This window comes from Pelodiscus sinensis, chromosome 31 (assembly GCF_049634645.1).
Source record: "Pelodiscus sinensis isolate JC-2024 chromosome 31, ASM4963464v1, whole genome shotgun sequence".
NCBI lineage: Eukaryota > Metazoa > Chordata > Testudines > Trionychidae > Pelodiscus > Pelodiscus sinensis.
This window is the reverse complement of record NC_134741.1, coordinates 2,222,103-2,246,986: the sequence shown is the minus strand read 5'-3', so window position 1 is coordinate 2,246,986 and position 24,884 is coordinate 2,222,103. Positions and strand designations below refer to the sequence as shown.

At 55.5% G+C, this 24,884-nt stretch overlaps 1 protein-coding gene and 1 non-coding gene across 3 annotated transcripts in view; both read right to left on the bottom strand.

Moving 5' to 3' along the window:
• Positions 1 to 5,711: 5,711 nt before the first annotated feature.
• LOC112544239 (U1 spliceosomal RNA) lies at positions 5,712 to 5,869 on the bottom strand. The gene has a single exon (XR_003087564.1). It is a non-coding gene; the product is annotated as a U1 spliceosomal RNA (small nuclear RNA).
• A 2,150-nt stretch (positions 5,870 to 8,019) lies between these two features.
• The window catches only part of LOC142821619 (zinc finger protein RFP-like), a 20,276-nt gene continuing 3,411 nt past the window's right edge, over positions 8,020 to 24,884 (bottom strand). For both annotated transcript variants that reach the window (XM_075913163.1, XM_075913162.1), the window contains exons 3-8: positions 24,607 to 24,702; positions 17,747 to 17,977; positions 17,421 to 17,443; positions 15,839 to 15,954; positions 11,101 to 11,160; positions 8,020 to 9,379 (exon numbers count right to left, since the gene is read on the bottom strand). In XM_075913163.1, coding sequence (XP_075769278.1) covers positions 8,862 to 9,379; positions 11,101 to 11,160; positions 15,839 to 15,954; positions 17,421 to 17,443; positions 17,747 to 17,977; positions 24,607 to 24,702 — 1,044 coding nt within the window. In that variant the 3' untranslated portion in view covers positions 8,020 to 8,861. The remainder of the gene's footprint in view (positions 9,380 to 11,100; positions 11,161 to 15,838; positions 15,955 to 17,420; positions 17,444 to 17,746; positions 17,978 to 24,606; positions 24,703 to 24,884) is intronic.

Below are 24,884 nucleotides of genomic sequence, written 5' to 3'. Positions count from 1 at the left end.
ACCCCCTCAATGGCATGACGTAATCATTGGGCACCCTGGGCGCCCTGTTGAAGGCGGTGCCCTAGGTGATGGCAGAGTCGGCCTATATTCACGGGCCGCCCCTGCACACAGGAGAGAAGCCATTCAAATGCTCTAATTGTGGGAAAAGCTTCAATTGAAGGTCAAGCTTTGTTATCGATAGGAGAGCCCACACAGAAGAGAAACCATTCAATTGCTCTCACCTTTGGAAATGCTTCAGTCAGAGCTCAAATCTTGTTAGACATAAGAGAATTCATACGGGGAGAACCCCTTCAACTGCTCTCATGGCAGAAAAAACTTCAAGGAGAGTTCAAACCTTGTTAAACATGAAAGAAATCTCACAGGAGAGAGACCCTTCAGCTGTTTCTGACTGTGGGAAAAGCTTCAGTTGCAGCTCACACCTTAATATGCATTGAATAAGCCACACAGGGGAGAAATCCTTCACCTACTCTGACTGTGGGAAAAGCTTCAGTTGGCGCTCGCACCTCATTGATCACCAGATAATACATACAAGAGAGAGAACCCATAACTGCTCCAATTGTGGAAAAAGCTTCAAACAAAGGTCACACTTTATTCAACATAACAGAACCCGCATAGAGGAGAAACCTTTCTCTTGCTCTGTGGTGAAAGTGTCAGTCAGAGCTCAAATCTTGTTAGACATGGGAGAATCCACAGTGAAGAAGCCCTGTAACACAAGGCTACTCAACATGCAGCCTGTACTGTAGACGGTTTGTTTGCAACCCTCAGCAAGTTTGCAAATGACACTAAGCTAGGGGGAGAGGTAGATACACTGGAGGGCAGAGATAGGGTCCAGAGTGACTTAGACAAATTGGAGGATTGGGTCACAAGAAATCTGATGAGGTTCAACAAGGACAAGTGCAGAGTCCTGCACTTGGGACAGAAGAATCCTAAGCATTGTTACAGGCTTGCAACCAACCAGCTAAGTAGTAGTTCTGCAGAAAAGGACCTGGGGGTTACAGTGGATGAGAAGCTGGATATGAGTCAACAGTGTGCCCTTGTAGCCAAGAAGGCTAATGGCATATTAGGTTGCATTAAGAGGAGCACTGCCAGCAGATCCAGAGTTGTGATTATTCCCCTTTATTCGTCTCTGGGTGAGGCCACATCTGGAGTATTGTGTCCAGTTCTGGGCCCCCCACTACAAAAAGGATGACGCATTGGAGAGGGTCCAGTGGAGGACAACCAAAATGATTAGGGGGCTGGAGCATATGACCTATGAAGAGAGGCTGAGGGAGTTGGGTCTGTTTAGTCTGCAGAAGCGAAGAGTGAGGGGGGATTTGATAGCAGCCTTCAACTTCCTGAAGGGAGGTTCCAAAGAGGATGGAGAAAGGCTATTCTCAGTAGTGACAGATGGCAGAACAAGGAGCAATGGTCTCAAGTTGTGGTGGGAGAGGTCCAGGTTGGATATTAGGAAAAACTATTTCATTAGGAGGGTGGTGAAGCACTGGAATGGGTTACCTAGGGAAGTAGTGGAGTCTCCATCCCTAGAGGTGTTTAAGTCTTGGCTTGACAAAGCCCTGGCTGGGTTGATTTAGTTGGGATTGGTCCTGCCTAGAGCAGGGGGCTGGACTTGATGACCTTCTGCGGTCTCTTCCAGCTCTATGGTTCTATGAGTACAGTGCAGTTTGGGTTTACATGGGGCTCAACATGTGGCCCACAGGTGGGAGCTAAAACAAAAAAGCAGTCAATATAATGGCCTTCTCTTGAGATGTGTTTTAATAGTTAAATTCCTGGACTGTCATTGCCCATTAAAAATGCTGTCATATGGGTTAAAATCGGGTAAATATTGATTTTTATTAATAGCAGCAGAACTGACTTAAATGGGGTGTGGATATTGTGTAGTCTTGCCTTAATCTTTGTTTTCATGCCTGTCAGTGTAAAAGAAGCTATTGGTGTATATTTGCATGTATATGCAACCATATTTAAGTTGCAGCCCTTGGCATGTGCTGTGAATATCATTGTGGCCCTCAGGGCTTGCAAAGTTGAGAAGCCCTGCTGTAACAGGTGGGCAAAAGCCTCAAAGGACTGAATCTGTCCTGCCTAGGGCTTTGATGGGGCCTGTGAGGCAGTGCCAGGCCCCTCCTCCTAACAGGAATGTGCCGCTGGGAAAAGAGCTCAACCCACCTCTCCTCTGCCCACACAGCCTCTGGAGAGGAGGCAGCGCTGGGGATGAGGCTCCTCAAAGGTGCTTTGGCCACGTGGCCTAGGGCTGGCCCCGGGAGGCTGGAGGCACCATAGCCACAGCACCTCTGACTTCTGGGCCTGGCTCATGGCCACGGCAGTGGAATCTCCTGCCTCCAGGGGCACATGGCCATGGCAGCGACACCTCTGGACTCTGGGACTGACCCACAACTACGTGGCTGCAGCAGTGGTGCCTCTGGGGCTAACTGTGTGGCCACTGCAGCGGCGGAGCCTCCCTCCAGGGCACAGTGTATCTGGAGATGTTGCTGCAAGGGGGCACAAAGCCAGGTAATGTTCCCCCTTATCCCCAGACCCCCTCACCCCAATCCCCTCTTCCTTCCCCCCCCCCAACATCCCCATCTTGCTCTGACATCCTGCCTTGTTCTAGCATCCTCTCTGCCCCTTCCCTTGTTCCTGCTCCCTCCACCTGGCTAGACACCCTACTCCCAGGCTGCTTCTGCACCCCAGCTCCCTCCTAGATCCTGCACCCCATCCCTATCCTACTTGCTGGCAGCCCTGCCTCACACACTGTACTCCTCATTTTTGGTCCTATCCCAGAGCCTAAGGAGGTCCATGAAATCCACTACAGAACCCCAGAAAAGTAAATCTGGTCTATGGGAAGCCCTGAACCTTAGTCCCCCCTTCCCGTCTCTTCCCCCCGTGAGGCTGAGGCACCAGAGGAGTGAGGTGTCTCAGTTGGGGCTACATCTGTAAGTGTTGGGGGGGACAGGGGTTGGAGGAATTTTTTTTTTTGCTTCTCACTTATGTGGTCTCCAGCTGATTTTTTGTGGGTCAGTCACCCCTGACCCAAAAACGGTTCCTCTCCCCTGCCACAAATAAAGAAAACATTGATACCTTTTGTGTTGGACATAATATTTTACTATATTTAAAATGAAGTTTGATAAACTAACATGAGAGAGGTAAAACACTTAATCTGTTTCATAATTTAAATTAAACTGTTCTTACTAGCTGCAGCTGGTTCAGAAAATAAAGTCACCATACCCAGCAGGGTAGTTCTCAATCCCACCCCCTTCCATGTGAGGCCCCGCCCCTTCAGAGTCATCCTGCAGCCACTTCTGAAATTTCTGAAATGCCCCCCCCCTTTCAAAATTATTGCCCACCCCTGCCCTATAACCTGAGTTGCCTTTAAGCCAGGCCTGGGCAAAATACAGCCTTTGGGCCTGATCCAACCTGCTAAGCCACCAGATCTGGCCCGCAGAAGCAACTGGGAGCCCCAGGCAGGTTCCCCTGCTTTTCCTGAAGCCACACAAGCCACTTAGAAATAGGAATGTTAATTTAGTTTAGTCAACTAGTCGACTAGTTGATGACATTTCCATGGACTAGTTGATAAGCAAGGGAGCTGCAGCAGGATTAGCTCCCAACCCCCGAAGCTAACCCTGCTGCAGCTTTGCCTTTTAAATGCATTAAGAGCTGGGATGGGCATTTGTCTCCTGATCAGGGCCGGCCTGAGCCCTTTTGGCGCCCTGGACCTGGGAACGCGGTGCCGCCCCTGGGCACACAGCGCATGTACGGGCTGGCCACAACCATTGGCTTGCAGCCTGGGGCCTACCCCCAGGGCGCATGGTGCATGCGCTGCCCACCCTGGCCTGGCCAGCATTGCTGGCATGTGCACCGGGCCATGCAGGGCCTCACAGCCATGGGGGGAAGGGTGCTACGGGAGCCAGGTGCATGGCGCCTGATGGTAGCTGTAAGGGAGGCTGTGTGCCCTTTACAGCTGCCATCAGGCATCCCCCATCGGTTGGCGCCCTGCCAGCTGCCCAGCTCGCCCATGCCTTTGTCCAGCCCTGCTCCTGATGTTCTGGGAAGTAGCCTGGTTGGGCTGTTTTCCCACATCAACACAAGGTTCTTCCCTTGCATTTTCCCTTCTGCACTCAGGGCTTGTGGGTGGAGAAAGTGTCACTCTCAGAGGTCCCTGGTGCAGGGTTCATGCCCCAAATTGCCAAGCAGGGGGCAAACAGAGCGTGTGTTGTGCTGTTGGAGGGAAAATCCCAGCCCCCACAGGAACTTGGCAGCTCAGAGTACAGGCTCCCAGCCAAAGGTGCTACTGATGGAGCCAGCCATGGGACCTGACAGCGCTGGCCCTTCTTCCCCCATGGGGGCAGCCCTGGGTCCTTCTGTACTGCCCAGTATGTGGGGAAAAGCCTCTTGGGGAAATAGATCCTGACCCAACTGCCACAGGAGCCCTTGTGTGTCAATGGGCAGAGGCCCCACTAGGGATCAGCCCTGATTGCCCAGCACCTTGTGATGCTGCTCTGGGAGCAGCCTGAGAGGACCTTTTGTGGGTAGGGAGCAGACTGGCTGGGATGTGTGTGGGGGTCCTTAGGCCACATGGAGGCAGGGTCTTCCCTCCTCTTGCTCTGCCTTGGGTTGCTCTGGGGCCTTGGCACACAGCTGCCAGTCCCAGCTGCCATTGCTCTATGTGCCCAGAGAAGGGCAGGTGTGTTGGGGACCAGGCTGCCTTGACTATTGAGCCCTGCTGCTCCTCCCTTGAAGTGCCCTGGGGGCAAAAGGAACAGCCTGGCAGCTGCTAATACAAGGACCAAATATGCGGGCATCAGGTGAGGTAGCATGAGACACAACCTCAGCTCCCCTCAATCTCTAGCCAGGCTATTATGTTCTAAGGCCCCAACATGCAGTAGCCACCCCACTGAACCAGCCGGGCCAAACACCTAACTCTAGTGGACGTCAGTCACCCATCGGGGGGCAAAGGGCATTTAAGGACACGGAAGCAAAACACTGGCATTACCAAGAATTTGCAGCAAACCAACATCTCACCAGCAGGTCCCACTGAGATTTGAGCTCAGGTTGCAGGATTCAGACTCAACTGCCTAGGAAGGTACTGGAATCTCCCTCCATCACAAGCTGCTCAGAGAAAAAGCTTCTAGACCAGCTAGGAGCACAAGAGAGCAGACTATGCAGTCTCCAAACAAAACAGAGAAAGGCAGTAGGGTCAGAGCACTGTTGCAAACAGGAACAGTGGCTGTGTCTACACTGGCATGATTTTGCACAAATACTATTAACGGAAAAGTTTTTCTGTTAAAAGTATTTGCTCAAGAGAGCATCTATACTGGTATGTGCCTTTGCGCAAAAGATTTGCTTTTGCACAAAAGCATCCGTGCCAGTGTAGATGCTCTCTTGCACAAGAAAGCTCCAATGGCCATTTTAGCCATCAGGCTTTCTTGCACAAGAAATTAATGTTGCTGTCTACACTGGCTTATCCCTGAGTGGGAGCGTCAGAATATTTGCGGAAGAAGCACTGATTTTGTACCTTACAATGTCAGTGTTCTTGTGCAAATACTTGCGGCCAGTGTAGACAGGTGGCAAGATTTTGCACAAAAGCAGCTACAATGTAGACACAGCCAGTGACATTAAAAAAAGGCAGAAAATGGAAGTGCAGCAAAGCATCTTGAGAAACAACAATAGGAAGGACATAGGCAGAGAACAGCTGTGTTTCTTTCTTTAACCATTAGCACCAGGGGAAAGCACAAACATAGTCCCGCACTATCACAAATTGTGCAGTCAAGTTTTCCCCATTTGGGGAAATTGCAGGCATCAGCACAGCCACAGTGTAATGATGAGCCTCACCCTGGGAAAATCATCTTCATGATCATGCAAAAGCAACAAGGAGTCCTATAGCACCTAATAGACAGATGTATTGGAGCATCTGACCAAGTGGGTCTTTGCCCATGAAAGCTTATGCTCCAATACATCTGTTAGTCTATAAGGTGCTACAGGACTCCTTGTCACTTGTGCAGAGCCAGACTAACGCGGCTACCCCTCTGATACTTGACTTCATGATCATGGTATTTCCCCTTCTAGGTAAGTATGAGATTCCCAGGCACAATCGTTGCCTGCCCCCAAGCACCACTCATAGTGGACTCGGATGTATCACCCCACATGACTATGCCCCCACTGCGCCCCTCCTGCTTGCACCCACCCTGATGTGCCCCAATGCTCCAGCCCAACCCCCTCGCCAAATTCGGGCCCTGCTCACCAGCCTGCTCCTGCTCCCTTCTACCTCTCCCACCAGAGAACTTCTCCTGGCCAGTCCTGGGCACATCATGCTGCCTCTTATGGGCTTCCCTTCTCCCACTGGCAAAATGAGGCTGATGAAGCTTCATGCCCCAGCATGAGACTTGGGTGGAGAACGATGCTGATGAGCAGACAAAGGCTTGGGCAGATGCTCCCAGGCCGAGGTGCTATTAGCAGGGGTTTGGGAAGCAACTGAGAAACACAAGTAAGTCACTGGGTGTCACCGAGGGGCGGGGAGTCACCGGGCCCTGTGCCCCCATCCACATCCAGACGTGACTCGCAGCTGGCAGGTAGAACAGAAGGTTTGTTATGTCATGGGGGACAGTGTAGAGCAGACTTGTTAGCACAGGGACCAGACACCACAATGTGTAGATGGATTTGGCTTACCTGGCAGGTTGGCATTTTGTGTCCCTTAAGCTGACCTGACTGGCCTAGTAGAGCGGGCCTCAGGGAGTCATGCCCGAAATTCCCATTCCCATCTAGATAGCAGTGCAGTGCCCATGGAAACTGAGGCACACACAGTTCCACAGGACAGCACAGGACAGCGGGAATCACATGCAGCATAGTGGAGTGAACAGAACTGTGTGCCGCACTGTGTGACTGCTCCACGGGCATCTCCCCATTGCAGAGTGCTCCAAGCCAGGCTGTGACTAGCCAGCCCATCTCTGGGCACCCAGGGGATGTTTGGGTTTGTTACCAGCACTGAGCTTTGTACAATAGCCCAGGGAACATTGTGAAAAGGCAAAACCCTCCCGCCCTGGCTGTCTCTGGCCAGCCAGTGAGTGGCACAAAGGTTCCCAGCAGCACTTATTTTGGGTAGTTTGAAACAACCACCCACAGCTCACGAGGTGGGCTGAGTGGTTACGGCGATGGACTGCTAATCCATTGTGCTCTGCACACATGGGTTCCAATCCCATCCTCATTGGGTGTTTGCAAACCTCTCTCTTGCTTCTCCCAGAACTCTGTTCAGTTCAGTGCCAGCCCCTCCTGTAACACTACCTATCCCTGCCCCCTCCCACTGCAGTCTGGGGAAAGGGAAAATCTCCACAGAGACCTTCCCAGATGGGACCCTCAATCCCTTCTGCCCTCAAGGGGAAACCTCACAAAGGAGATTCCAGGCAGCCAGGCCATGGGGGTGTCTGAGATTGCCCCACCCCTGCAGCCTGTCCCACCTGGCTGTTAACATGGACTGTCTGTGAGGTCACTGCCTCCCAACCAATGAGCTGAGGTGCTGCAAAAGGCCTTTGTGATGTCACTGCTGCCTGGCAGGGCTCATGTCCTGCCCCTGACCAGCCCCTTGGCATGTTTGAGCTGCTCCCCATGTCCCACTCACTCAGGGTATGTCGACACTGCAAAGTTCTTTCAGAATATCAACTCGCAAAATAGCTATTTTGGAATAGTGCATCCACACTACAGAGAAACCTGAAAATTAGTTGGAGGCCAGCTCCCTTAATGCGGATGCACAACCACAATTTAGAGTCCCAAGAAGCTTTGGGCACTAATTACTTCAATGACTTGAGGGAGTAATTATTTCGAAATAGCAGTAGTGGAGTGTCCACACTCCTGCTATTTCAAAATAGTGCAACCTCTGCAGCCATGGAGAGTGACCCTCCTCTTCCCTCCCTTGGGATGGGCAATGGCAACATGTGGAGCAGCTTCTTTCCAAACCCTAATGAATGGTTCTGTGTCCCTGCCCCCTACATCTGCCTGGCCCTAGCCCAGCTGGGGCTTCTTCCCTTCCCCCACCCACCCACCCACATCACTTCTGCCCCAGCCCCTCCTGCAGTTCTAACCCAGCAGCCCCGTCTCTGCCCCTCCGGGCACCTCTGTGCCTCCCAGGGTTCTTCCCCCACATCCCTGGGGCTGCAGAGAAGGGGAGGGCCTCTGGGCAATCACAGATCAGCAATTGGGGAGACAGGAGCCCTTTGGAGTGCAGAGATGGGCCAGACATCGAGGAGAGGCAGGGCTGAGTCTAGAGAAGCCCATTTCTTCGTTCCTGGGGTTGTTCCCCCCTCCCCTGGTCTCAGTGACACTGTCTGGCCCTGGGATCCAGCAGCGCACTCTGTGGTTTGCAGGGCAGAGACTGCATCCATCCATCCAGGGACATTCCAAGTCGGGTGTGGGGCCCAGGCCTCCCTCCCCCACTCCACCCCTACCCCAAGCTCTGCCCCATCACAGCTCCACCCCTTCCTGCCCCCCATACCCTCTTCCCAAATGCTCTCTCTGTGCAACGTGAACCAGGGGATTACCTGGGGCCTGGTGCAGGGCAGCAGGTGTCCACCCGCCACACTCACCATGGTGGTGGGAGCTGGAGTGACCCAGCAGCTGGCTGCAGCGAAGCAGAGCATAACAGGACGGGAGATAGCAGCATTGCGGAGCAGGTTTCTGGGTTGTGAGTGCAGGGGAGTCCAACTCCTGCCACCTGGCCCCCCCACTAATACTCCCAGGCAGAGACCCCACGCAGCCTCCAGTCACCCCAACTCCAGGGCAGAAAGTCCAGGGAAAATTGCCATGGAGACTGCATGGGCCCAGAGAGGCTGCTTTTGGGGCGGTTAGTGGGATCTTCTTTCTCTTTTGCCCTTCTCCCCATTTCAGGGGCACAGTCTGAGGCAGGCGTCTGTATTCCAGAGCTGGAACCAGGGTCGGATTCTCTCCCCAGGGAGGGAGCCCGGCGGGAAAGTGAAGATTGGGGCCTCATGAACAGCATCGATAAATGTCACCTGCCCCCGGTCACAGTCCAGACAAACCCGGATCCTGCTGGTGCGTAGGTACAGCGGCAGGCGGGTATTCGGAATGGTGAGAGCCCAAAGATGACCTGACGAATGCTCCACAGCCCAGATCCCCCCCTCAGGCCTAACACTGATCCGTCCTTTCCTCCTCACAGACTCTTTGGCCACCCCCACGGCCCAGTGCTCCCTGTACCCCACCTCCACCTCCCAGCAATGTCTCCCCGAGGTGAAGCCCTCACAGCCCAGCACACAGGGCACAGAGTCAAATCTCTGTGAGGAATCAGGCACTCCCTGTGGAGTATTTGTCCATCTCACACGTTTCTGATCCTCAGACAGGACAAGCAGGGGATGGGCTGTGTCTGGATCCAGAGTCACAGTCACTGAGGAGAGAGAATCAGAGCGTGAGGGGCTGAGCTCAGCCCAGGGGGCAGCTGGGACCATTTCTCACCCTCCCCAGCTGCCCTGTTCCGCCTGACACAGGCCTGGGCCCCAGGGAGCTGAGACCTGCCCCTACTGGTGCAATCCTTAGTTGGGATTGGTCCTGCCTAGGGCAGGAGGCTGGACTTGATGAACTTCTGAGGTCTCTTCCAGGTCTTTGATTCAATGATACTGCAGCCTCCACTCCCAGGCTGGGGAAGAGCTGCCTCACCCCAGACAGCAGGGGCTGGATTTGGGTGGGGAAGCCCCAAGAGAAGGGAGGAGCGGACAGTATCACAGGCAGAGCATCACCCCAAGCAGGGAGCAGCTCCAATGGGAAAGCCCAGCCCTGTCTAGAGGAAAGGCTGGAAGGGGGAGAAGAGCGACAGGGCATCCCCTGCACCAGGGTACAGCAGAGGGAGGGGGCAGCTCAGGGCAGAGAGCTCCGTGTGGGTGCTGCTCAGGGAGGGTTTCTGTGCAGCAGCCTGGGCAGGATCTCAGCGCCACAGCTGGTGTCAGGTGTGTCTGTGTGACGGCAGCTGGGGATTCCCCCTGAGTTCCGGAACCCTGGTGGAACTGGGAGGGGAGGGGGGGAGAGAGGGAAGCACGAGGTCCCACAGCATGTGACCATACCCCTCCACGGCCCTGCCTCCTCTTCCTCTTGTGAGTGAGGTCCTGCCTTCTGCTCTGGCTGGGAGCCTTGGGTGCCAAGGGGTCCCCCTGACCCTCCACCTGGCCTGGGACAAGGCCATGTCCCCGCTCCTTGGAGTACACCACCCAACGCAGGGTCCATGGCTCAAAGGGTAACCGGGCCCAATATGGGGGGGCAGGGCCTTAAGGAAAGAGGAGCTGGGGTGCAGCCACTGGGATGGGCCAGCACAGGGAAGAAGGTGCTGCCTTAGGCAGGGCTGCCTTTGTGGTGGGAAGCTGATCAAGGGCCCCACCACAAAGTGCAGCCACAGCCTGCAAAGCTCCAGGCCTGCCCAAGGGTTGTAGTTTGTGGCCCCAAAACTATCCCCATATTAGGAAATAGAGTGGCCTGGTCATCTCACTTCTTCAAGTGGGAAACCTACAGCCCCCCCGGTCACATCGGAGCCCGTGCTCTTGGGTCTCCTCATCGATAAACGAGTTTTAGGGCTCTGCGTGTCGTGGTCACTGTGGGTTTGGTTGGTAACTTTAGCTTCAATCCCATGAAGATGTTTTCACTGGAATTTTCTCATCATTTAAACCAGTGGTCCCCAACCATTTGGGGTTGCTGGGCGCAAGGGGGCATGGCCGTTCGCCCACCGGGCGCCCGGGGGGTGGGGCCCCCCCATAGCCGCATTCCGGGGCCGGCGCTCTCCCCTCAAGCGCCGCGCGCCCCGGGCCGGCGCTCTCTCCCCCCCCTCCCCCAAGCGCCGCGCGCCCAGGGCCGGTGCTCTCTCCCCCCCGTCCCCCAAGCGCCGCGCGCTTTCTCCCCCCCCATGCGCCGCGGGGGGTGAATCCACGGCGCCCCCGGGGCCAGCGCTCACCGTGCGCCACGCGCCCGGGGCCGGCTCTGGCACCGCGCATGCGCCACGTGCCCAGGGCCAGGCCAGCCCTGAGCACTTGGCGGGCGCATAGAAATGCCCCCGCGGGTGCCATGGCGCCCGCGGGCACCGTGTTGGGGACCACGGATTTAAAGAATCTCCACCTGCAAACTCACCCTGTCTGAAAGCTCCCATGGATTTTCCTCTGGCTCTCTCCAGTGCGGAGGGTAGAGTATCTGGTGGGGGAAATGATCAGAGAAGTCAGGCTTTCATAACAGCACCTCCACTCCACACTGCTAGAACTGCATTTCAATTATGACAGAGGAACAGACCAAGACACACAGAAGTGATTAATAACAGAAGATTTCTGGGTTTGTGCCATATTCTTTACTAGAAGATATAACTGGTGTTACTTGACTCCTTAACTCAATTTATTTTTCTGGGTTTTTAAATAAAATGAAAACGTCCATGGTTCATTTTAAATCATTGCCCTGGGGTGGCGCTGTGGACAAGGGGTTCTTCATGGAGACTGCCCTGGAGAGGACAATCTCAGCCCTCTCTCTCTCTGCAACAGCTTTGGGCCAAGTGAGAAGCCCCTCTCCATGGCAACTGCAGCCCCGGTGCATGTCCCCTGGCTAGGGCAGGTCCAGCTGGAGTGAGGAATGCAGCAAACTGTGCACTTTCACCTCACTCCCTGACGAGGGGGAACTGCCAGCAATGCTGTGACGTAGTGGGGGGTACTTTGCTGGTTGCTATGCTGGGCAGTGGGTTGTGAGTAACCTCCACTGGCTGCTGTCTGCAGCACTGCCCAGCAGGGCAGGGGATGAGTCATTATGCAAGGGGACTTCGAATGTGTCTGACCAGTTATCTCCCAGGGAGTGGAACAATGGGAAGAAGGGGAGTGGAGCCCTGGCTGGGGGCAGGGCTGGAAGTGAGGGTATGTCTACACTACAGCGCTAATTCAAACTAACTTAGTTCGAATTACTTAATTTGAATGAAGCTAATTCGAACTAACGCATCTAGAACTAAAAACTAGTTCGAATTAGCGTTTTGCTAATTCGAACTAGCGCGTCCACATTAAGTGGACCCTGAACCGGGCTTAAGGATGGCTAGAAGCAGTGCCAGCAGGGCAGCAGAGGAGGACTTAGAGTGTGGAGCTGCTGCCTCAGGCTAGCCGAGGGCTGTGCTTAAAGGGTCCCAACCCCCACCCCGGACAGACAGTTCTCAGGGGTGCCCCGCTTGCAAAGCAGTCCTGGCTTGGAGTGCCCGGACTACCCACACTGGGCACATCACAGCACTCGGCCATCAGACCGGCTGCACTTGCTGCAGGCTGCCATCTGGGAAGAGGGGGCAATCGGGGGGCTGCAGGAGAGCTTCCACCCCCAGAAGCCCGCAGAGCCAGCCCAGACCTCCCCATCGGGGGCTCTTACCCCATTCCTCCCTCACCTCCTTCCACTTACCCTTCCCTAGCCCCCCTTCCTGATGTACAAAATAAAGATAACGTGTCTTCCAACATTGACTCTGTCTTTATTGAACAAAACTGGGGGAGACTGGGAAAAGGAGGTGGGAGAGGGGAAGAGAGAGGCTGGGAGAGGGGAGGGCAACTACAATGATCAGGGGTTTGGAACAGGTCCCATATGAAGAGAGGCTAAAGAGACTGGGACTTTTCAGCTTAGAAAAGAGGAGATGGAGGGGGGACAGGATAGAGGTCTCTAAAAGCATGAGTGGGGTGGAGAGGGTGCCTACAGAAAAGTTCTTCATTAGTTCCCATAAAGAAGGACTAGAGGACACCAAAGGAAAGGAATGGGTAGCAGGCTTCAAACTAGTAACAGAAAGTTGTTCTTCACAAAGCAAAGAGTCAACCTGTGGAACTCCTTGCTGCAGGAGGCTGTGAAGGCTAGAACTGGAACAGAGTTTAAAGGGAAGTGAGATCAAGTCATGGAGGTTGGGTCCATGGAGTGGTATTAGCCAGGGGGTAGGAATGGTGTCCCTGCCCAAGGTTTGTGGAAGGCTGGAGAGGGATGGCACGAAACAAATGGCTTGGTCACTGTCTTCGGCCCATCCCCTCCAGGGTCCCTAGGGTTGGCTGCTGTCGGCAGACAGGCTACTGGGCTAGATGGACTTTTGGTCTGACCCAGGACGGCCATTGTAAGCTCAGGGCTCAGGGTCAGGGGTCTCAGTGGACCCCCTTGATTCTCTTGCACACCTGCTCCTTGGTGGCCAGGCTGGCAGCTCTCCTGCCCAAGCCGGCCACTTTCCTGTGCCTAGTGCGGAGATCGTGGACAAAGTCCACGATGTCTGCACTAGCCCAGGCGGGTGCCCGCCTCTTGCGGTCCCAGGCAAGCTCCCGGGAGCTGCCAGCCTGGTCCCAGGAAGAGGGGGAGGGCTGGGAGGCATCGGGTGGGTGGCTCGAGCCGTGCCAGGTGCAGGGTCTGCTGGCTGGGTGCTGACAGGCTTGCACCTGGTACGGGCACCGTAGCCAGCCCGTGCCCCTTTAAGGGGTCCGGGGCCAGGAGGGGGGCAGACGGGTTTCCCTGGTGTTGGCCAGAGTGACCACCAGGGAAACCTGGGGAGGGCTAGCCTCCCACTAGTTCGAATTAAGGGGCTACACAGCCCTTAATTCGAACTAGCTAGGTCGAACTAGGCTTAATCCTCGTGGAATGAGGATTACCTAGTTTGAACTAAGCGCTCCGTTAGTTCGAATTAAATTCGAACTAACGGAGCGCTAGTGTAGCGCCTATGAAAGTTAGTTCCAACTAACGTCTGTTAGTTCGAACTAACTTTGTAGTGTAGACATACCCTTACTAAAGTCGAGGTAGATTAGATCCACTGCATTTCCTTTATCTAAAAAATCTGTTACTTTCTCAAAAAAAGGAGATCAGGTTGGTTTGGCACGATCTACCTTTTGTAAAACCATGTTGTAATTTGTCCGAATTGCCATTAGCCTCAATTTCTCTAATTACTTTCTCCTTCAAAATTTTTTCCAGGATCTTACATACTACAGATGTCAAACTAACAGGCCTATAGTTACCCGGGGCGTTTTTTTTCCCTTTCTTAAAAATAGGAACTATATTAGCAATTCTCCAGTCAAATGGTACAACCCCTGAGTTTAGAGATTTATTAAAAATTTGTGCTAATGGACTTGCAAGGTCATGTGCCAGTTCCTTTAATATTCTTGGATGAAGATTATCTGGGCCACCCGATTTACTCCCATTAAGCTGTTCAAGTTTGGCTTTTACCTCGGATATGGTAATATCTACCTCCATATCTTTAGTCCCATTTGTTAAGTTACCATTATCCCTAAGCTCTTCATTAAAGACTGAAGCAAAATATTTGTTCAAATATCGGGCCATTCCTAGATTATCCTTAACCTCCACTCCATCCTTAGTAATTAGCGGTCCTACTTCTTCTTTTTTGTTTTTCCTATTTATATGGCTATAAAACCTTTTTCTATTGGTTTTAATTCCCTTTGCAAGGTGCACCTCTACCTGACTTTTAGCCTCTCTCACTTTGTCCCTACATGCTCTAACCTCAATAAGGTAGCTTTCTTTACTGATCCCTCCCATTTTCCACTCCTTATATGCTTTCTGCTTTTTCTTAATCACCTCTCTGAGATGCTTGCTCATCCAGCTTGGTCTAACACACCTGCCTATAAATTTTTTCCCTTTTCTAGGGATACAGGCTTCTGACAGCTTCTGCAACTTTAACTTAAAATAATTCCAGGCCTCCTCCAGTTTAAGGTCCATAATTTCTTTGGTCCAATCAACTTCTCTAACTAATTTCCTTAATGTCAGGATGGCAGTTGGTTTCTAGCACGTTGCCCCAAGGTTCAGTGGATTGCACCCTCAGCAAGTTTGCGGATGACACTAAGCTGGGGGGAGATGTAGATACGCTGGAGGGCAGAAATAGAGTCCAGAGTAACTTAGACAAATTGGAGGATTGGGTGACAAGAAATCTGATGAGGTTTAAGAAGGACAAGTGTAGAGTCCTGCACTTGGGACAGAAGAATCCCAAGCATTGTTACAGGCTGGGGACCAACTGGCTAAGTAGCAGTTCTGTAGAAAAGGACTTGGGGATTACAGTGGATGAGAAGCTGGACATGAGTTAACAGTGTGCCCTTGTAGCCAAGAAGGCTAATCGCATATTAGGTTGTATTAAGAGGAACACTGACAGTTGATCCAAAGAGCTGATTATTTCTCTTTACTTGGCTCTGGTGATGCCAAATCTGGAGTACTGTGTCCATTTCTGGGCCCCTAATTACAGGAAGTATGTGGATGCATTGGAGAAGGTCCAGCGGATGGCAAACAAAATGATTAGGGGGCTTGAGCATATGACCTACGAGGAGAGGCTGAGGGAGTTGGGTCTATTTAGTCTGCAGAAGCAAAGAGTGAGGGGGGATTTGATAGCAGCCTTCAACTTCCTGAAGGGAGGTTCCAAAGAGGCTCGGGAAAGGCTGTTCTCAGTAGTGACAGATAGCAGAACATGGAACAATGGTCTCAAGTTGTGGTGGGACAGATCCGGGTTGGATATTAGGAAAAACTATTTCACTAGGTGGGTAGTGAAGCACTGGAATGGGTTACCTAGGGAAGTAGTAGAGTCTTAAACCTGAAGGTGTTTAAGTCTCGCCTTGACAAAGCGCTGGCCGGATTGATTTAGTTGGGATTGGTCCTGCCCAGAGCAGAGGGCTGGACTTGATGGCCTTCTGAGGTCTCTTCCAGCTCTATGGTTCTATGATTCATGCTTGAGATCTGCTTAAAACCCAAAATCTCCAGAGGCAGCTCTGAATTGTAAGAGAGTTTGGGCTACTTCCAGCTCCGCCTTTGGATCAGGAGGCTTGTTTATCAACAGAAGGAGGCAAGGGGTTCAGTCCCTCTGAGAACTGTCACTTTTCCCTCCTTGATCTCTTCTAGGTACCTGTGAACTCCCTCAGAGTCTCCGACAGCGCAATCGTTTGCTGGGAGAAACCCCTGACTCGCTCGTCCAGTTCAGGGGAAATCTCCTCTGGTGGCTGGAACGGCCCCGTCTCACACCTGGAGAGAGACAACCTCACATGGTGACTCTGCACTGAGTGACGCAGTTCTCCAGCTCTGGCCAGTGAGTCGCTGATCTGCTGGGCCTGGAGTTCGAATCCTCCAGTTCTCCCAGCCCGAGAGCAGGGGCAGCACAGCCCTTGGTCCTGCAACATCCCTTCAAAGGTCCCATGAATAGTCTGCAGCTCTGGCCTGGGGAGACCAGCTGGGGGACAAAAGGGGAACTGAGTCTCCATGGCCAATTCACTCCTTGGCCTCCAGAAACTGAGGGACAGGAGGTTCGCAGGTGAAGCGCTGTCGAAATCTAACCACTAGGGACTAGACTGAGATACCAGCTCCCCCCTCCCCAGCTCCTTCCATACAGGTCTCCAAACAGCCCTCGGGTGGGACAGACTTTTGGTCCTTGCTACCCTGGGCTGAATATGCCCAGTGCCCAGCAGTGACAGACCCATGTCCCACCCCACAGCCCTGAGGCAGCCAGTCCCCAGGGAGGTGACAGCTCCAGGAAACATTTGAGGTCAAACTGTGCCCTGAATGGAGAATTCCAGAGCCTGCTGTGCAAGGGTGAGACCCTCAGAATTAAGTGAGTCAGAGACATTTGTACCCGACATGTGACCTTCCCCACACACTTTACTCTAGAGCAGTGGTCACCAACCAGTCTATCGGGATCTGCTGGTAGATTCTGGAGCCTCTGACAGGTGATCCTGACGGGTTTGGCCAAGTGGCTACCAAGTGCTGGCACTTCAACTGCCCCTCCCACCACTGCTGCTCATTTCCTGCCCTTTGCCTTGGAGCATCCCCTCCCCAGGAGCCTCCTGCTTGTGGTACAGGGAAGGGGTTGTGGTCAGGGTGCCCTCTCCCACACTGTGTTCTATCTCCACAGAATAAAAGGGCACAACAGGGCTTGGGATGGAGGGAGATTTGAGAGAAGTACAGGGCCAGGACAGGGGTGAACCTGCCTTAGCCAGCTGCACCACCACCCAAGAGCCACCCTAGGTAAGCAGTGTCCAGTTGGAGCCAGCTCCAAAACCCTGTCATGAACCCCCTCCTGCACCCCAAGCCCCCTAGACCTAAACTCCCTTACAGAGCCTGTACCCTGAACCCTCTCCTGCACCCCAACTACCTGCCCCAGATTCAGCTCAGAGCCCCTCCCACACTCCAAATTCCTTAGCCCAAGACCAAAGCCTGCACCCCAACCCGCTGCCCCTGCCTGGTGAAAGGAAGGGAAGGGGGGAGGACAAAGTGAGCAGGGGCAGGGCCTCGGAGAAGGGGTATGGGGGAGGCGAGGCAAGGCAAGGGTATTTGGGTTTGAGGTAGATTGTGCATTGCACTTAAATGCAAAAAGTGATCTTGTGCTTAAAAAGGTTGGAGACCCCTGATCCAGAGTCCTGCAGAGATGTGGTGCGAAATCAGCGCCAAGCTCCTCTCCAGTGTTGTGCAGTGTGAGGGGAGTGAGAGCCACGTACCTGCTCAAGGTGCTTCTGATATCCTAGAGAAAAGAGAGACAGAAAATAATCTCAGCCCCACTGGACACGCACAGGAGACTCCAGGGAAGGGCTTTTACAAACATGGCAACAAGTGGCCCTACTCTGGCCTCAGGGCCATGGATCCCTTGAGCAAATGGGGCTTTGCCATCTCTAATAGCTGTGTCTGCAAAGCACAACAGTCACTCACATGGCAGCAATGCACCTGCCAAGTTACACGCAGATCTGACGGCTGGACCCCAGTACCAGTGGTTCAGTAGCCTCCCTTCCCTGTGTGGGGACCTGGGATGTTTCTCCCTCAATCTCACCTGCAGGAATTTACTCGCTGGCTTCTGACACTTCCCCTCCAGCTCACTGATCAGCTCACTGAGACGGGAAATCTGCGCGGAGAGTTTCCTGACAGTGTCAGTCTGGAGCCTCCCAATCTCCTCATCCAGCTTCTCCAGCTGGGCCAGCAGGAGTCGCTCTTGTTCCTCCAGGAACTGCTGCAGCTGCTGAAACGTAGCCACAATCTTCTGCCTCTCGGCTTGTGTCTGTTTCTGTATGAAAACAGGGAAAGTGCTGGTCAGGGCACGGATGGAGCCCGGGGCCCTTTCATGGGGAGCTGAGTGCACAGCAGGAAGAACTTCTCAGAAAACTCTCAGATTACTGACATTTGACTCCACCCTGTTACCCCTGAAAGTCCTGTTTCTATGTCTGCCCTGCGCAGCATGTTCTGTTATTCCTGGGTGCTGGGAATTCTCACCCAGAGCAGCAGGAGGCAGGACTCAGCACCACCCAGACACAGACGCCAGGGGAGAAAAAACAAAGATGTTAAATAGGCAGACACAGCAGACAGCCCTTCCCAGGGACATTCAGGTCACTGCGGGAGGATTTCTGGGAAAGCCACAAGAGCTGGACATTAACGCATCCCCTGCCATGGAAGCTCAGGGCCTGTTTGCACATGGGTCTAACCCAGCAATCCATGGTCATGGAGCAACTTGCTATCCCACTTTCCCAAGGCCACACAAGAGCCTGCCTCCAAAGAGCCCTCACACTGCCTGACCCTGTGTGACGTAGTGGGGGTACTTGCTGGGCTGTGGTGACCCCTGCTGTCTGGAGCAAGACCCAGCAGGGAAAGCCTCACTAGGCAGAGGTAATGCCAAACTTGTTGAACCAGTGGCCAGACACCCCCCATGGAGAGGAACAAAGGAAGGTGGATGCAGCCCTGGCTGGGGGGCAGGGCTTGGAGAGGGTTAGTTAGTTCCTATCTGGAAGGCAGGGAATAAGGAGCTGGGGAGGGGGCTGGGACTCCCCTATCACAAGGGGGGGCACTGAGGCCTCTTAGCCCCAGTTCCTGTAACCAGATTACATCTGTGCTGCGCTGTGCTGGAGGAGCAATAAACCACCCTCAATTCCACTGGCTGGTGCAGTCTGTTTGTGCCATTTCGGGGTGCAGGAGACGGGGAACCCCCAACGCGCCATCACACTGGTGTCAGGGGTGGGATCCACTGCACCCCGTGGATGAAGCTCCCAGCGGCAAGCGACAAGGCGCTGTAGAAGCAAGAGCCCTGGAGCCAGGCATGCTTGAGGCAGAGCGAAGCGGTTCCCTGGAATCGTGGGGCGCTGCAGCACTAGACTGGTGAGTCTGCACTAAGGGGACCAGCGGGCAGATGGCCTACGCCCGACTCTTGAAGGCAGAGCTGGTAGGGCTGTGGAGAGAGAGGGGCTTGCCTGTGCGGAAAGCAACCAAGGCCCAGCTGATTACCCAGCTGGAAGATAATGACCAGCCACAGGGCCAGGATCTTGTCCCCAGGGGAAGCAGCCAGACCCCCCCCTGAGAGTGTGTCAGGCTCAGAGAGGGGGAGGAGCGCTGGAACCCAACGGAGAGATGAGACAGCGTCTCACGGGAGGCCTGCAAGCCGTAGCCCATCTAGGGCAGGGGCCAGCCCAGCGGAGCTGCGGCGGCTGGAGATCCAGCTGCGGATGAAGGAATTGGAAGTACAGGACCGAGAGAAGGAACGCCAAGATCGAGAGAGGCAGCGACAGCATGAGCTGGCCATGGCAGAGCGGAGAACCTGCGGGGCCCCGGCTGCGCCAAGAGTGGATGGGCCCCAGGGTCCCGGGGCTGCCAGGGGCTTGGAGAGGCTCACGGTGGCCCAATTGAAGGACGTGGGCGACATAGACGGGTTCCTCAGCTCCTTTGAGAGGGCCTGTGGGCTGCAACAGGTCCCCCCAGCTGACTGGCTACAGGAGCTCGTCCCCGCACTGAACCAGGAGGCGGCCGGAGTGCTCAGTCAGCTGGAGGACCTACAGCCAGGGGATTACAACAGAGTCAAGGAGGCCCTGCTGCACAAGTTCGGGCTGACCCCCGAGATGTACAGGAAGAAGTTCCGGGGGGTACAGAAAGGGCCACGGGAGACCTATGTGGACCTGGCCTCCCGCCTGGCGCAATACTGCCGCAAGTGGGTGTCTGGAGTCGGAGCCCAGACTGCAGAGGAGCTGCTCAAGCTGGTCATGATGGAGCAGTTCTATGAAGCGTGCCCACCCAAACTGAGGCTGTGGCTCAAGGACCGGAGACCAGAGAACCCCCAGGAGGCCGGGAGACTGGCGGATGAGTTCATGGAGAGCCGGTCTGGGTGTGAACGGGAGTCCCGGAGAGAGAGGGAACCGCGTAGAGACCGGATCTTGGCTGAGCAACGGAGAGAGACACCTCCGAGGCGAGCCCCAGGGACCAGGACCAGTCATCGATACCCCAGAAAACCAGCCAGGGCCCGGGCAGAGCCGACCCGAATGGGCCCACAGAACCTAACTTGCCATCACTGTGGGCAACGAGGCCACAAGAGGGCTCAATGCACCAGGCGCAAGAACAGGTCCCATGTCCTGGGATGTTCCAGGGTTAACTGGCTGGGACGGGAGGAAGGGCCGGCTGCCCCAGTGGCAGGGGCTGGCCGGCAAACCTCCGCTCGGGGAGGGAGGAAGGATGCTCAGTGCACCTCCCCTGGGAGGTCTGACCCTCGGGAGACAGATTTATCCGTGCACCGGGTGGGGGCGGGGCGACCCCTACGGAGGGACTGCCTCATACCCCTGGAGGTGGATGGTAGGAAGGTGACGGGTTTCTGGGACATGGGGGCAGAGGTGACGCTGGCCCGGCCCGACATAGTGGCCCCAGACCGTATGCTACCCGACACTCAGCTGACACTGAGGGGCATAGGCGGCACCCCCTTTAAGGTACCCGTAGCCAGGGTGCATCTGAAATGGGAGGCCAAGGAGGGCCCCAAGGAAGTGGGGGTGCACCCGCACTTGCCCACCGACGTGCTAATGGGGAGTGACCTAGAGGAGTGGCCAGACAGACCCCACAGGACGCTGGTCACCACCCGTAGCCAGAGCAAGCGAGGGGCTTGCGGCCCGGAACTCGAGGAGGTTCCCCAACAGGGGGCCCAGGGCCCTGTCCCAGCAGACCTAGAGTTGGACCTAGGCAGTGGGGGGAACCACGGCCCTGTCCCAGCCCCAGCCGCTGAATTCCAGGCGGAGGTGCGAGCAGATCCCTCCTTGCAGGCCCTGAGGGACCGGGCTGACCTGGGTGCCGCTCAACCCCTAGGAGGAGATTGCCAGGAGAAGTTCCGGTGGGAGAGGGGATTTCTGTACCAGGAATGGCTTTCCCCCAGGACGGTAGGCAAGTGGGGGCTCCAGCGGCAGCTGGTGGTTCCCCAAAGGTATCGCCGCAAGCTGCTACACCTGGCCCATGACATCCCGTTCTCGGGACACCAGGGGATCCGGCGCACGCGGCTGAGGCTGCTCCAAAACTTCTATTGGCCGGGGATGTTTGCAGCTGTCCAGCGGTACTGCCGGTCCTGCGACTCCTGCCAACGAGTGGGGAAGGCCCAAGACAGGAAGAAAGCTGCATTGAGACCCCTGCCCATCATAGAGGAGCCTTTCCAGAAGGTGGCAATGGATATTGTGGGGCCCTTCAACAGAGCGACCCGGACAGGGAAGAAATACATCCTGGTGGTGGTGGACTTTGCCACCCGCTACCCCGAGGCCGTGGCCCTGCCCTCCATCGAGGCAGACACGGTGGCAGACGCACTGCTGACCATTTTCAGCAGGGTGGGGTTTTCCCAGGAGGTTCTCACGGACCAGGGATCCAACTTCATGTCGGCCCTGCTCCGGTGCTTGTGGGAGAAGAGTGGGGTGCAACACACCTGGGCCTCGGCGTATCACCCCCAGACCAACGGGTTGGTGGAGAGGTTCAATGGGACTCTGAAGCAGATGCTACGGACCTTTATGCACAAACACCCGCAGGACTGGGACAAGTACCTACCCCACCTGCTGTTTGCGTACAGGGAAGTGCCCCAGGAGTCCACGGGGTTCTCGCCGTTCGAGCTGTTATATGGGAGGCAAGTGAGGGGCCCCCTGGACCTATTGAAAGACGAGTGGGAGGGGAAGGTCTCCCCGGAGGGTGAGCCGGTCGTGGAATACGTCCTGACATTCCGGGAAAGACTTGCCGAGCTCATGGGCCTGGCCAGAGAGAACCTGAGCAGGGCCCAGAGGAAGCAGAAGGTCTGGTACGACTGCAATGCACGGGCCCGCGCCTACGCTACCGGGGACCAGGTGATGGTCCTGATCCCCGTGCGGAAGAACAAGCTGCAAGCCGCCTGGGACGGCCCCTTCAAGGTGGTTAAGCAGCTGAACGAGGTGAACTACGTGGTGGAGCTGACGGGCCGGACGCGCGGCCAGCGGGTATATCATGTTAACATGATGAAGCCGTACTGGGACAGGGAGAACTTGGTGCTGGCCGTGTGTAAGCCCTGGGAGGAGCAGGGGGAGGATCCCCTGGTGGGCCTGTTCCCTGGGACCGGAGAGGACTCTTCGCTGGAGTCAATTTCCCTCTCGGACCAGCTCACCCCGGCCCAGCAGGCCGAGATCCGGGAGGTGCTGCGCTCCCACCAGCAGCTGTTCTCCAACAAGCCAGGTCTCACCAACCTGGCTGTCCACTGGGTGCAGACGGGCACTCACCCCCCAGTGCGCTGCTCCCCATTCAGGGTCACAGGGAAAACAGCCCAGGACCTGGAGAGAGAGGTCCAGGACATGTTGGCCCTGGGGGTGATCCAGCCATCCTCCAGCCCCTGGGCCTCTCTTGTGGTGCTGGTTCCCAAGAAGGACGGGTCGATCTGGTTCTGCGTGGACTACCGGAAGCTCAACGCCATCACGGTTTCCGACGCCTACCCAATGCCAAGGCCCGACGAGCTCCTGGACAAGCTGGGGGGAGCTCGCTATCTCACCACCCTGGACCTAACCAAGGGCTACTGGCAGGTGCCGCTAGACCAGGAGGCCAGACTGAAATCGGCTTTCATCACGCCACTGGGGCTCTATGAGTTCCTGGTCCTGCCCTTTGGCCTCAAAGGGGCGCCGGCCACCTTCCAGCGCCTGGTGGACCAGCTGCTGAGGGGAATGGAGAACTGTGCCCTAGCGTACATCGATGACATCTGCGTCTTCAGCCAGTCCTGGGAGGACCACGTGGCCCAGGTCAGCCAGGTACTGGATCGGCTGAGGGAGGCTGGGCTGACTGTAAAGGCTGGGAAGTGCAAGGTTGGAATGGCCGAAGTGTCCTACCTGGGCCATAAGGTGGGGAGTGGCTGCTTGAAGCCAGAGCTGGCCAAAGTGGAGGCCATCCGGGACTGGCCTGTGCCCCAGACCAAGAAGCAGGTCCAGGCTTTCATTGGGATGGCGGGGTACTACCGGAGGTTTGTGCCCAACTTCAGCTCCATCGCTGCCCCGATCACAGAGCTGTGCAGGAAGGGGAGGCCAGACAGGGTGGTCTGGACGGAGCAGTGCCAGAGGGCTCTCTGTGCACTGAAGGGAGCCCTGGCCAAGGCCCCAGTGTTGGTAAACCCAGACTTTGACAAGCCCTTTATCGTGTTTACTGACGCCTCGGACACTGGGCTGGGGGCGGTGCTGATGCAGGCGGATGAGAAAGGGGAACGTCACCCCATCGTGTACCTGAGCAGGAAGCTGCTGCCCCGGGAGCGGAGCTACACGACCGTAGAGAGGGAATGCCTGGCCATGGTGTGGGCCCTGCAAAAGCTGCAACCGTACCTGTTTGGCCGGCGTTTCACGGTGTTCACCGACCACTGCCCCCTGACCTGGCTACACCAGATGAAAGGGACGAACGCCAAGCTGCTGCGGTGGAGCCTGCTCCTGCAGGACTACAACATGGAAGTGATCCACGTCAAGGGGAGCGCCAACATCATCGCCGACGCGCTGTCCCGTAGCGAGGGGCCCGAACTTCCCCAGGTCACGAGCGGAGTGACCCTGCTCAGTTCGCTCTCGGAGGGGGGAGAACTGTGACGTAGTGGGGGTACTTGCTGGGCTGTGGTGACCCCTGCTGTCTGGAGCAAGACCCAGCAGGGAAAGCCTCACTAGGCAGAGGTAATGCCAAACTTGTTGAACCAGTGGCCAGACACCCCCCATGGAGAGGAACAAAGGAAGGTGGATGCTGCCCTGGCTGGGGGGCAGGGCTTGGAGAGGGTTAGTTAGTTCCTATCTGGAAGGCAGGGAATAAGGAGCTGGGGAGGGGGCTGGGACTCCCCTATCTCAAGGGGGGACACTGAGGCCTCTTAGCCCCAGTTCCTGTAACCAGATTACATCTGTGCTGCGCTGTGCTGGAGGAGCAATAAACCACCCTCAATTCCACTGGCTGGTGCAGTCTGTTTGTGCCATTTCGGGGTGCAGGAGACGGGGAACCCCCAACGCGCCGTCACACCCTGCTGGTCCATAGCCACCAGAGGTGTAGCGAGGGTGTTGTGTGCCTGGGGGCAAAGGCAAAATTTGTACTCCCCCCCACACCACACACACAACCTGCTACACAGCCAGGCCCCTGGTACACGGCTGAGCCTGACCCTGGGAGGGTTGGGGAGCTTGTACCATGTCTTTCCTTCCCACTCCAGTTTGGGGCCAGGCTCTAGCACGCACGGGCAGAGATGGAGGAGAGTCAGGCTGGAGGCAGAGAGATGGGGAGGAGGTTCCAGCCGGAGGCGGCAGGTGGGGGAGGAGCAGGTGAGCTGAGGGATTATGGGGGGAGCAGAGGGGTTTAAACTGGTGCTCCCCCCTAGAATGGCACCCGGGGCAACTGCCCTCCCATCCCCCTGCCTCCATGCTTGCTACACCACTGATAGCCAGAGGCACCTACCAGATACTCCTTGCTTCTCCCCTCGCCTGTCGCTTTCCATCTCAGCAGCTTTTCTCTCTCTTCCCTCAGAGTCTTCAAATGGGCCTTGCATTTTTCCTGAGGAAACAAAAATGAGCTGGGAGGTTTCATTGTGAGGGATGAGAGGGGTGTGGAATGGGCCATTTTTCCACTCACAGCCCAAGATGACTGCTACTCCCAATGGCTTGGTGACATCAAGGCCCCCAAGAAAATGAAATCCTGTCAATGCAGAGTGAGTGTGTGTCATATTCTCACTGTTA